Source organism: Phyllostomus hastatus, unplaced genomic scaffold, assembly GCF_019186645.2.
Source record: "Phyllostomus hastatus isolate PE091 unplaced genomic scaffold, TTU_PhHast_1.1 phas_contig_948, whole genome shotgun sequence".
NCBI lineage: Eukaryota > Metazoa > Chordata > Mammalia > Chiroptera > Phyllostomidae > Phyllostomus > Phyllostomus hastatus.
In genome coordinates, this window is record NW_025333993.1 from 8,773,942 (window position 1) to 8,787,172 (window position 13,231).

Here is a 13,231-nt window from a genome sequence, read left to right on the forward strand (position 1 = left end):
GCCCTTCTAATTTAAGAAATAAAGTTTCCAGCCCTGGCTGGTTTGGCTCAGTGGACTGAGCGCTGGCCTGCGAACTGAGAAGTCACCGGTTCGATTCCCGGTCAGGACACATGCCTGGGGTGTGGGCCGGGTCCCCAGGTGCGGCCTGCCAGAGGCAGCCGTTACACGTATCCCTTACACATTGGTGTTTCTCTCCCTCTTCCTCCCTCCCTTCCCCTCTAAGAATAAATAAATAAAATTAAAAAAAAGTAAAATACCACATTTAAAAAAAAACATAGAAACAAAATTTCCACTGTACACAAACCAAGGAACTTTTCATTCCTTACCATATTGAAGCCAGCTGTGCCTGTGGTAAGCTTGATTGCATAAGAATCGTCCTTGCCTGGGGACCTAGAGAGAAGCCAGGAAGAGTGTGAAGATGAGTCAGCAAACGTCGCTGTCCACAAGGCCTGTGCTCGGCACGTGAGCGCCGGGCGGTCTCCGGCGATCGCAGTGCGTTCAACAAGATTTGCTATTGCTTAAGAGGCTTTTCAAAGAGAAGATTAAACCCCAGTGAAGAAGGGAAGAAACACACAGCACCATGCAGCTTCTCGCACGTGATGTTTGTTACACGGGTGACTCAAGAAGAACGGGGACGCAAAAGATCAGCTTCAAACTGTCACCTGCCTCTGGCCCAGATTACCGTCTCTACTAGAATTAGGCTTTTGTTTGCAAGGCTGAAGCAGACTGTCTCTAAATCCAGCACCTTCTGCCACCGGCTGCTGCCTCCACCGTGACCACTATCAGACAACTCCAAGAAGTCTCGGAGATTTTAAGAGGACGACCGGACCGTAGTGAGAACTATTCTAATTGTTAGTATACAGACTTAAAAAAAAAAACAAAAAAAAACTTGCTCACGGTCGCACAAATGGCTAATATCACAGCAATTAAAAAGAATTGCTGGACGTTCAACTCTTCTCTCAAAGTCAGCTCTCACTTCTTACAGTACTGGTAACCGTCTTCATTTGGGGGATTAAACTAGCCTTCGGCATCAGAAAAGCCCGCAGCGGGAGCGTCTGCGAGTTTCGGCACACCAGCGCCAGGGAGACAGAGGTCTCCTTGCCAGCGCGGCCGCCGGAGGCGCGCGGTCCAGGACGGCGGCCGAACCACGGAGCGGAAAGCCGCAGCCAGCGGGCTCAGCCCGCTCCGGGGTGCAAGCCGCTGCTTCTAGCTATTTCACCTTTCACACGGCGCCTCACCAGAAAGCCAGAAGCGGACACGCTGCCACAGCAAGCAGCAGCGGCCAGGGACCTCTGGGCACCGCCGCCAGGTTCCAGCTTGGGAAGCTCCCGAGAAAGTCAGAAAAAGCCCCCGTGAACCAGAGGCTGTGGGCGCTGGCCCTGCCTCTGTCTGGAGCTCGCTGAGCGGCCCGGGGCAGGCATCCTCCTCGCTGCCTGGGCTCCGGTTTGCTCGGCTCGGAAGCCCTCCCGAGAGGTACAGCTCTCCACCCCCTGCATCAGGAGCCGTAACTCGGAGCTTAGCATGGGGCCGACTCATAAAGGGTGCTCAGTGGATGGTGGTTAGTACCACTGACGATATTTTAACTCCTACTTACGTATAAAACATGGGCAAACCCCCCCCACAAGTCTGTACCTGTGTATTTTCACACGTGTACATGTATGTGTGCAGCTTAGTTCATTTCCAGACTGGAAATGGTCAAGCAAACAGCACCCAGATCGTGAAACAGCACCCCAAAAGCCCCTCTTAAACTCCCTTCAGTCATCCCCCCCACCGAGCGTGGCCTGACTTCTGGTGGCATGCTGTCTCAGTGTGAAGTCTGGCTTACTTCGCCCAACACATTATCGTAGGCTGCTGTCGGACATAGCCCGAACCCCTACACAGCGCACCACAGTTTGGGGCCGCTGCGAACAGTGACCAGTCTAGGTTTTGGTGAATGTACGGACATCTTCCTGTTGTGTGTGTACTGGAAACATCTAAGAATAATCAACAATCTTTATTACATTGACAGGAAAGTTCTTCAAGGTTCTGTGATACACTGGAATGAAAAAAGGTCACTGATCATTTTATTTAGTCTCTAACATTGGATTTAGAATTGGCAGCGTTAAAGATGAATTAGCAAAACTGTAGTGAATGCTTTAATTTGTAAAAATTAAATACTTGCAAAAATTCTCCTCGCTTCAGAACTGTATTTAAACAGCTAGTAACTCACCTTCTCCCGATAAAAAGTGTAACAACAAGCGAAAAGGCCTAGTCCCAGACCTGGCTGTGGTGAGACTCCTCCCACTCCCCGATGTGACAGTGACAAGACTGCTTCCACTGGGAGGAATGTCCTTCGTCTCTGAAACGTTGAAGGACATGGCCTACAACCGGGATCCGCAAACCACGGCCTGCAGGCCGTACCCGGCCCACCACCCATTTCTGTAAGTAAAGTTTTACTGAAACAAGGCCATGTCCACTCACGTAGGCATGACACGCGGCTGCTCTCACACCGCAAGAGCAGGCTGAGCGGCTGCGGCTGCACGGCCACAGGCCTCGGGTGGGCACTGCCGTGCTCTTCGCAGACAGAGCGCGTGGGGCTCCGCACCAGGAGATCGCCACTGTGTTCTGCAACCCTAACGCCGGACTCTATACGTCCCAACACAAGGCTGTATTAGGAGGCGTGAACATTTAAGAGATGTTCATGAAAGAGATGAACACTTAAGGTAGCCTCCCAGTCTAAGAGAACAGCACAAAATCGAGCTCCGAGTGGGCTGAACTACCCTGTGGGGGCCTCCATTCGGAAAAGCATATCGGTTTGGAGTACTGGCTAATAAGGAAACATTACAGGGACAAATACAAATCTCAAGTTCATAAATCCTACTCTGGGCATTCATGTTTGATTAAGGAAGCATGAATGGAAGGGACAGAGAATTAAAGGAAGTAAATGCTCTACATCAAACAGTGGCTGTGACTTCTGTGACTAATACGTCAATAACCAGACTAGCGCATTCATTATTTTGGAATGCAAGGAGACCCTAAAACACCTCTCTGAGAAGAGGGGTAGCACTCGCAGGAGTCTGAGAATTCTGCAGGGACTCAGAGAGCCCTGGTGAAGGAACAAGCCTGCTCTATTTGGTAGGACTGTCTCTTGTAAGCGTGTGCAAGAGCATGCACGTCGACTTGTGAAGGAACAGGAGGCAGCCGCCTAAGCAGGTGCATTCGCTCCACCAGCGCAGGAAGCAGTGCCGGGGACTGTGCCACCGCCGCATCAGCGTCCCTCCACAGCGGACGGGCTCAGGCCCCGAGCTCAGGTTCTCCCTTCCTTCCACTGAGGACCAATCGATGGCACCTGCAGGCCCACGGCACGCTCTCAGAGGGGCAGCCACCATGTGACGGCCCCCGAAATGGGTGAGAAAGTCGAGCGCGGCAGTGATGAGACGTCCCTCTGAGCTCTAACAGCACGTTTCCAGTGGGCACGGGCCACGGACTGCAGCATGGGTCAGCTGGCCCACAGGGTGCATGCAGTTCTGGGAGCCCCAGCTAGTTCCACTCCCCTCCAACACACCCGGGAATGCAGGCGACTGTAAGTGACCCAGCTGGTCCTCTCACTGGTACTAAACGTTAACACTCCTCCCCTGAAATGGTGTTCATAACACTAGACGTCACATCCTCGATGCTGAGAACTGTTGCATTAGATTAAGAAATTACAATTACACGGAAAAATGCTTTAAGTTTTTAAAAGATTTTATTTATTTTTATTTTCTAAATTTAAAAATATTTTGTTGTTGGTCTATTACAGTTGTCCCAGTTTCCCCCCTTGGCCCTTATTTATTTTCAGAGAGAGAGGAAAGGAGGGAGGGAAGGAGGGAGGGAGACACTGATGTGTGAGAGAAGCACTGATTGGCTGCCGCTCGCACACCCCCAACCGAGGACCAGGCCCACAGTGCAGGCGTGTGCCCCGACTGGGAATCGAACTGGTGACCTTTCAGTGTGCGGGATGACACCCAACCCACTGATACACACCCGTCAGGGCACTTTTAAAGTTTTCAGTTCCTTAAAACAAGAAACCACACACACACACAAAAAAAAACTATGAAGGAACAAAAGTAAGAGATTAAGAATATGAAATTGTATATTTTACTTGGGCCCCTTTGTATTCCGGGACCTTTTCTGAACTCTTCCTCTCGGAGCAGAGTGAGTCACTACTGTGGGGGCTCAGGAGCCGTGTACTTGTTGTCAGAGCCGTGACCGTGACCATGGTCTCTGTGTCTCGTCCACCCCAACAGAGCGGCTCTGCTTCCGTCAGCAGTCCCGTGCAGCCCAGCACACACCCTCACAGTGATTTCTTGTAAAGGGGAAACAAGCTGAACTTTATTTATTCCTATTTTTAAACTTATTGTAATGAGTTATTCTACTCAACATGACTATACAAAGATCCAATTTGAAAATAAAATATCTACCTTAAACTCTTGCCAGGACAAAAGAGTAATAAGTATGCAGATAAACAATGGCAAAATCTGTTCTTGCTGGTATATTTCAAAGTTTACTTCATGCCTCAGACGTTAAATATTCTACGTACTCAAGTGCCTGGGCTGTTTCCTTGGGCTGGAGACACCGCATTTCGGTCACAAAACACGCATCCCACCAAGGGAGAATGTCTGCTCAGTGTCGCATCTGAGCACTGTTTTACCTAACTCCCAGCAGACGCCAACGTGCTTTGAAGAAATGTTTTCAGAATCCCCGGCCACGCAGTCCTGGGTCTGCAGGGAGCACTGGTATCACACAAACCAGGCTAAACATGCTTAAAACTACACTGCTGAATCTGCCTTCAGGGCCTGCAGAAGCCGGGCAAAAAACCACACCGAGAGGGCGGCAGAGAGAGCTGGGGTAGACTTGTAACTCGCCCCTCAGTGACAGACAGACGCTGAAGACCACTGCTGAGGTCTTTCATGCGGACGGGGCTCAAGACTGGATGGGAACCCTCTGAAAGTCTCCCCCAGTCCTGACGCTGTTTAAACAAGAGGAAAACCTCCTGTTAGAAGTAGAAACTGCAACGGTGAGTGACGGCAAAGAGAAGACAGTGGGACTCGGACAAGAAGTGCTCTGAGTTGCATGCCGGTGCTTCTCCGCTCCAAGAAGATAAACTCTCCCACCTTCCCGTTCGCCTCTGTTCACGGGCAGTTACGTTCTTCCCTTTCGCACTTGATGTTCCTATCAGGTGTCTCTGTTTTCCCTTGTTAAAATTACGCTGTGCTTTATAACTCTCCGAAAAGTTTAAAGTGCTTAATCCCTCATTAGAAAGGTTTCTGGACAGTACCCTAAAACCCGTTCTACCATCCTGACATAGATGACAACATTTTTTTTTTAATCCACTGAGCCCTGGCGGGTGGCTCAGTGGGTTGGAGTGCTGTCCTGTACACCAAAAGGTAGTGGTCTGATCCCTGGCTGGGGCGCAGGAGACCAATGACTGATGTTTCTCTCACATCAATGCTTCTTTCCTTTTTTTTTTTTTTAAAAATCCTCACCTAGGGACATTTTTTTCATTGCTTTTAGAGACAGAGGAATGGAGAAAAACATCAATTGGTTGCCTGCCACATGTACCCAGACCAGGGATCAAAACCTCAACTAGGTGTGTACCCTGACCAGGAATCGAACCCACAACCTTTCAGTTACGTGACAATGCTCCGACCAACGGAACCACACCAGCCAGGGCTCTCACATCCATGTTCCTTTCTTCCTCTTTCTCTCCCTCACTTCCTCTCCTTCTAAAATCAATAAACATATCCTTGGGCGAGGATTTTACAAAACCTACTGAGATCCTATACCTCAACTCTCGCCTCTCACACACGAACAAATCAGACCCAGACGGGCCAAGTGGCCTCTGGCCGGTCAGCGGCAGAGCGGGTCCCAGACCCCGGGCCGACAGTCACCTTCCCCCACCCACACTGCCTCCAACACTGGCTGTGCACAGGCCACTTCGAGTTCGTCTCCAAGGCCGGGCTTCAGAGCTTGAAGCCGTTTCGTTGCCAGCCTCTCTCTCTGTGCCAGCACTCTGGCCCGCAGGCCGGCGGCACTCAGTGTGCCCGAGGACCTGTGCTCTCCGCTCCGCTCCCCGAGCGGCGACGGGGCAGCAGTCGGAGGCGCTGAAGAACAAAGTAGCTACAGCTTTCTCAGTCCGCGAGAACTCATTATAAAAACCACAGTGAAAACCCTGTTCGCAAAGAGCCAGCAGGGAAAGGCATTTGGAAAATCTCTCTGCCCAGCATCTAGAAACAATCTGTATTTAAAACAAAGATCATATTTCACGGAATCCATTTTTCCTTGTAAATACCTGTTAAGTGTCCGCTCATGGTTTTGTCGTGGCTGTTGAAGAGCTGCCTGTACTTCAGCCGGGACGACTGCGGGACGGCCCATTCTGCCAGCGGGGGGGCCCTGGGGACAGTGGGGAGGGGCGGCAGGGATGAGCAGGAGAGATCGGACAGCCCGTGCAGGTTGCTCAAACACTCAGAACTTCTCTAGACAACTAGCTCTACCTTTCACTCACTTGTGAACGACAATTTCTGAATGTTCGGTGATGAGCATGTCCATTTTTTTAAGGTTATAAACATTTCTTTCAAAACAGATACAAGTAAGCTTATGGTCTTTCCAGAACCCAGTGAAAGCGTAACAGACCGAGAGAAACAGACTGTTCCAGTTACACACGCAACTTAGTAACTTAAAGGTTCTGCAAAAGCAGGGAAAACCTCCTTGGAACTGAGATGTTCCGAGTAGTGCCCGGGCTTTTCTGAACTCCTGGAATAGTTCTCTTTTGGCTTAAAAAGCAATGCTGATAGCAGACAAATAACTTCCTTTATGGGCATTAACTCTTTAAAATGTTTAACCTTCTACACAGCAAAATACAGGACATATTTCTTAATGAAAGGGGACCATTCTCTTCTGGGAGATTTAAATGCCCGCAAACAGAGAGTGTCCCAGAAAGCAGAGAACATTCGCAGGGCCCTGGCAACCCAGCGGCGGCAACGGGGGAGCTCGCTCTCGGCCCGCAGCCCCGGCCCAGGCAGCCCCGGCCCAGGGAGCCCGGCCAGCAGGCAGCCCGGGTCCGGAGTGGCTCCTGCGAGCCCTCGCAGCGGTTCCCCCAAGAGGGCCACACTGGAGGAGCCGTGGCTTGCTAAGAGCCCGAGAGTTTAAGCATGCCAGTGAAAATGGCATTCCACCTCCAGGACCGGTTGCAACTGATGCCCCATTTGCCATTCCCTTCCATTTCAACAAAAATATCTATTTCCCACACAGAAAAGCAAAACTTTAATCATAAACTGAACCTCTAGGTCATCACTTACATGCTACCTGTGCACTTATGCTTTAATTATATGCACTTCATGAGCACAGGAAATGGCCCTCTGTCACTTGAAAAGCACGTATACAAATTCCCTTTTTCAAGTTTTATAAATAAATGTTTTAATAAAAAAACACTTACCAACATCTATTCTGTTGTGTGTACTTCTGTAACAACTCCCTCATTTTAAGCTAATATTTTGCTGATCCCAACTCTTGCCTACTTGTCAAGAAGCTAGTTATCTCTCCCCTGCACCCAGGGGTGCGGGGCATTACACACAGAAGTGGCCCCAGATTACACTTTTATTGAGTCACAGTTTTCTGCAAACTTCCTGAGAATTTAAATGAACTAAAAATTCATTAACAGGTAACCAAAAAGTTAGATGCCACATTACAAGAATTTGTTGGAAATTTAAATTACTGAAACGATGACCACCTATAAAAACACAATCGTATTAATAGCATGAATGTTCACTAATACAGATTATCTACTCATTCTAATGTCATAAATCAACTTTGAGACGGATTTCAAAACCCCTTGTGCAGAGTCAGAGAAAACTCGGACCTTTAGCATGGCATTGGAGAAAGGAGAAACGTGGAATTCAGTGCTGGATGATCAGAGTTTACATGGCAGCTCGGCCACTTAGCAAGCTGTGGGCCAGGGGGAGGAACGCAGCCTCCCTGGGCTCACCTCCGCACCGACAGTTCTGAGACAGTCTTCGCCGCACAGGGGGACGTGGGGGTGGGCTGGGATTGATAAGGTGTTTGGTAAGTAGATGCTCAATAAAGGTTCCTGAATCTTAGCGCTTTGATCAAGTGGGACACAAATATCTTCATTCCACATTAACTGAAGCATTTGGAGCAAATGCCCATGGTCAAGAACACACGCCTTCAAGTCAGAAAGACCTCAGTTCAACTCCGGGCTCTGCTACTTAAGAGCACGTGACTTCGAGCAAGCCACTGAAGGTCCCTTAGCCGCCCCCCGTCCTCTGTAGCCTGGAGACGGGATGAGTCACGTCAGAGGGAAGGCGGGCACTAAATGAGTCAATGTGCATGAAGCGTTTGGCACAGTGCTTCTCAGTTTATAGCGCTTCTTTAAATCACTTTCTAAGAGGTAATGAACTACTGAATCGGACCCAACACACCTTTCTCTGTAAAGCGGAAAGGTGACTGGGTTCACTGAGGGCAGATTTCTAAAGAGGGCCGAAACAAGAAAAGATGGGACCATCTTTACTTACATTCCCTTTACATTCCACAAGTTTTGAAATAGCTTACAAAGGGAGCTTAATTTTTCATCTTAGTGTAGTCGTTTGCAAGCGAAAAAATCAGGGTAAAGGAAAATAAAAATATGAAAGATAATGTGAAACCAAGACTGGCCAAAATATAAGCAATAAAACCATGTAAGCTCTGCCAAAATTGAGCCCCATATTTGGTTAGTAACAACCATCCACTAATCTGAATAAGGCATTTCATAAAAATTGATCTTAAACAAGGTTTTACTAATAATTCACATAGACTACATAAGATTATCTGAGCTGGAATTTAAAATAAGGCCAATTATGGCTCTAACTGTCACATAAAAATTTTATCAATTTTTACTGATTAACACAAAATAGTTCATGGCTTTTTCCCTTATACCTCGAGTTCTATTTTATTAATCACTTACTACCACCTCTTTATTATCCTGTTAGAAAAACAACACTTGGAGGAAGCCTCATGTCTTTGACTCTGTCATCTCTACAACAAGTAAGTGACAAGACCTAGTAACTCTATCCAGAACTGAGAACATCTCGGTGCATTCACTGCCACGTCACGGGTTCACCGTCAGGACTCGGACCGAACCACCCGACTGGAAGCGAGCAAGCTTACTTACCCGGCCACGTCGAACGACTGCGCCTTCTGCAGCTTAGTGCTGGACTGTGGCCCTGGACCAGACCTACTAAAAGAAGAACTCTTTGGCAATGTGGCTGCTGTAAAAATAAATAAATGTTGAATAATTTTAATTCTACAAAGATGAGAAACTTTTCCCTATTTACAAAAATTAAAACGCACAGCCACCGAGTCTGTGGCAAAATTATGCCGCCTTCCTTCCCGTCCTGGACTCAAAAGAGGAGTTGTCCCCACCTTGCCTCCCGTCCTCTTGCCAAAAATGCTTCCAGATTTACTTGTTCCTACGCAGAGTCCCCTTACGAAGCAGTAATGTTCGTACCCACAACCCCTGACTTTTCAGGACACATTTAGCGCCGCATCTGCAAGGACCTGCCCACAGTTACAGCAGGAGCGGCCTAAGGGCCCGGATGGCACGCTCCTGACGGCACCCAGCGAGCTGCAGCGTGGGTCTCAGGCGCGAGGGCCACAGACCGGCAGTCCTGGCCAGGGCCACGGGGCACTAGGGAGGGTCAGCGTTTGTGTCCGATTCCCACTGAGGCTGCTTAGCTGGGGCCCGGGGAAAAGAACCGTGAGCCCCAGGGAACGAAGCCCTCATCCTGGCCTGCAGTCTCACAACACCTGCCACTAGCCACAGAGGGAACCCCGAGGGCGGGGGTCACTGGCATCGCTGGAAAACAATGGCAAGCACGCTGCTGGCTGCCACCACATCTGCAGTCACGGATGAAAGACGAACTACCCGTGACAGGAGAATCTTTTCAAAAAGGGGTCCGCTTACACTCTCGGGCTATCACTTAAAGACACATCCGGACAGACGTCACAAACCCAGGGGGCGAGGCACAGAAACGACGACTCGAGTGTAACGCTCAGTGCCGCGCTGTCCTCACCACGGCCTTTACTCAGACATACGCAAAATACTTTAAAACATGTCCTTTCCTTATCGCTGCGAGTGCAGGAAATGTGTTAGACCGAGGCTGTCTACCTCTATGCCTTGATGCTTTTAATTACAGGGAAACAGACTTTGAATAAAGTCTTGCCATTCAACCAGGAACTTGTTAGTCCTTCTCGTCAACTAAGCGGATACGGACACCAGGACCTCAGTCTGCTCAGCCACTAACAGGACGGCTGCCCCTACATCCCGCCCGGTGCACCCCGCCTCTCCTTTCCCACGGCAGCGACCAGGAGCGACGCTCTCCCTCCCTCCCCCAGCCCACCCCCCAGCCCTACCCCCCACAGGTCTACTCCGAAGGGATGGACTTGTTTATTAGCAGTTCAGAGCAGCTGAAGAAAAGCAGTAACGGCCACATGGAAATACAAAATGTTCAAACTGCTATTCAAACTTCAGCTGCTCTTGTCAAGCCCCTGAAGGGAAGTAACGCTCTGGCTTCAGCTGCCAGTTCACCCTTGTGCATGGTGGTGGTGCCCAGAGTCCTAATTCCCTCCCCTTCCCCCTCTCGAGCCTGGCACACCCCATTTGGCATGTTGAAAAAAAAATGAGAAATTAAATGAAAACATGAAGATATTTTCCTGTGGAATAAAGCAGCACTCGAACATCATCAGCAAGTAAAGACAGGAGACTGACTGAGAAGCCAAGTTGAGAAAATTCAGCCCGTGGCTTCACTGGGTCACATACCAGGATGAGCGAATGCAGGCAGAGGCTGGATGACAGGGGCCCCGTTGGCCAGGGGGGGCACCGCTGCTGGAGGGACGGAGGGGACCAGGGGCGGGGACATCCCGACCACGGGGATGGGTCCCATTGGCACTGGAGCCACGGCCGGGAGCGGCGGCATGCTGGCGATGCCTCCCATACCTGCAGAGGAAGAGAGGCCGACAGGGTTCACACGGGGTCGCACGTCAACATTCAAGGACAACTCACCCAGGACTGCGTGAAGAAGAAATCACTGTCCACGAGTCACAGATTCCCATGTAAATCACGAATTCAAAGTGGTCATTTTGAAGAGTACCAAAAGCTATGTCAAGGATCAAGACCCACCTGAAGAGGGATCTACTGGCCACAGTTCAGGATCCATCCAGACGGAAATTGCAAGGCACCGAAAGCCACCAAAGAGAATTAAATTCATGAATGCATACTGGCATTTTAAAACAAATAAGCCGAAAAATCCTAACTGGTCAATTTATTTTTAAAACCAGTAAATAAAAGGGAAAGACTGAATCAAATATTTATACCCTGTCTTTCCTTTACACGCCGCACCTCTGAGTAACCAAACATTTGCTGCGGAGGTTTCTCCTTAGAGAAGCATTCCAGCCCAAAATCGAAGAAATGCCAGAACTGAAAGGAGCGTTTCCTTCCTCTCCTGTTTCTGTCTCAGCTCACGACCCTGGGACGCAATGAGAAATCTCTACAGCTGGTCTTTGTCCAGCTCCTGGTTGCCGCTGGAGCGCCCGAACCCCTGCGCTTTCCCGACCGACAGGGACGTCTTTGGCTGGGGTATCTGGTCTTGGCCCCAGGGTCCTGACCCAAGAAGTTCTCAGACCCCTGGAATGTCTGGCGAGATGCCCTTCTGTGTTTGAATGAGGTGGCTGGGGGCAAGGGGTCTCTAACAGCGGCAGGACGGGAGCTGGTGACAGGAAATAGTGCGAAGGAAGGAATGGTTACAGGACTCAGAAGCCCCGCGCCACCCCTACCGCACGCAGACAGACAGACCTCAGCGCAGGGCCAAGGCCGGAGGCTGAGACTAGCCATGGCCCGTGGTTACATCAGCCCTGCCCACGTAACGAAACCTCCGTGAAAACCCCCGCGAGACGGGCTGCGGCGGGCTGGAGAACACACCTGCTACACGCCGGGGGGAGGGGCACCCAGCCTCACGGGCACTCCTGCGCTCAGGACCCCTCCGGACCCCACCCGGGGCGCGCCTTCGTCACATCCTTTATTTAACACGCCAGCAAATGCATGTCTCCCCGAGTTCTGTCCGCTGTTCCAGCAGACTACAGAAAAGGAGAGAAGCCACACAGGAGCATAACTCATAACTCACGCGAGGCCAGTCTGGTGGGAGCGAGCCCTCCCACCCGGGGAATCTGACCAGCTCCGGGCAGGGAGGGCCAGAACCGAACTGAGTTTAGGATACTAAGTGTGTCCGGAGAGTTAAACCGCTGGTGGACACACAATTCCTGGCTCCTTCTTCCCTTGAGGATCCCACACACGTTACTCCGTTTTCCTTCTGGCGCACAAGGCGCATCCTCTCCCTTTCTCTCCTCTGAGTCACGGGCTCTCCTTCCCCACTCGCCCACGCAGCTTTCCGTTTTACTAGAACGTATGTATTCTAGTGCTGTCTTCCCAAGCCCGTGCCCTCGGACACACGCAGTGCCCGGCCGGATCCCGTTCCCAGTCTGTCCCTGCGGGGAGGTGGTCTGAGCGGTTTCGAGCAGGCGCCCCGTCCTCCGCTGTGGTTTGCCCCTCGGAGGCCCCGCCCGGCCCCGTCTGGGACCCCCCTACAGCGTCAGCCACTGTTCCCAAACCCTGTCTGTCTCCTTCCTCACGGCCTCTGAGTTTCCCAAATCCTCCTCTTTTTACCCATTTCTCCCCAGACAGTACAGCGGTGTCGCTCCTAGTTCACACTTCGTTTCTGAAATGACTTTTCCTTTCATTTCCCCCTCTCCCCGAGCTCTGTCACCCTCTTTCTGAAGTTCTGAACTTCTGCCGCAGTTGTCCTGTCCTGCTATGGCCCGCATCGCTTTCTCAGCACTGGCTCGTTTTGAAGTAGCAGCTTACTGGCGTGCTGTCGTTGTTGATGCAGGGGGGGGGGGTCCTTTGGCTTTTCTTTCCTCTCCCCCCCCCAATAACAACTTGTGTGGGCTGTGACCTTGGCAGATAGCGCCTGCTGCTCATCTGCACGTGAACCTTGCTTCCTGGGACTCCCAGGAAGTCTCCGCTCCCCTCCCCTCTTCGGCCTGGGTCTCCCTTTTTGGTGGCTGTGCCCCGGCTGCCCCGCTCAATTCTGACTGCCCTCACAGTCGTTTCCTCTCAGCGCGGGGTCCCGGCCCAAAAGGAAGCCTTGTTGGGCCAGTTTGGGGA

General features: G+C 50.8%; 1 protein-coding gene across 5 annotated transcripts in view; it reads right to left on the minus strand.

Moving 5' to 3' along the window:
• ITSN1 (intersectin 1) overlaps positions 1–13,231 on the minus strand; it is a 174,836-nt gene that overhangs the window by 99,213 nt on the left and 62,392 nt on the right. For all 5 annotated transcript variants that reach the window (XM_045852348.1, XM_045852349.1, XM_045852350.1 and 2 more), the window contains exons 6-9: positions 10,832–11,008; positions 9,185–9,281; positions 6,311–6,411; positions 327–390 (exon numbers count right to left, since the gene is read on the minus strand). In XM_045852348.1, the coding sequence (XP_045708304.1) occupies positions 327–390; positions 6,311–6,411; positions 9,185–9,281; positions 10,832–11,008 (439 nt within the window). The remainder of the gene's footprint in view (positions 1–326; positions 391–6,310; positions 6,412–9,184; positions 9,282–10,831; positions 11,009–13,231) is intronic.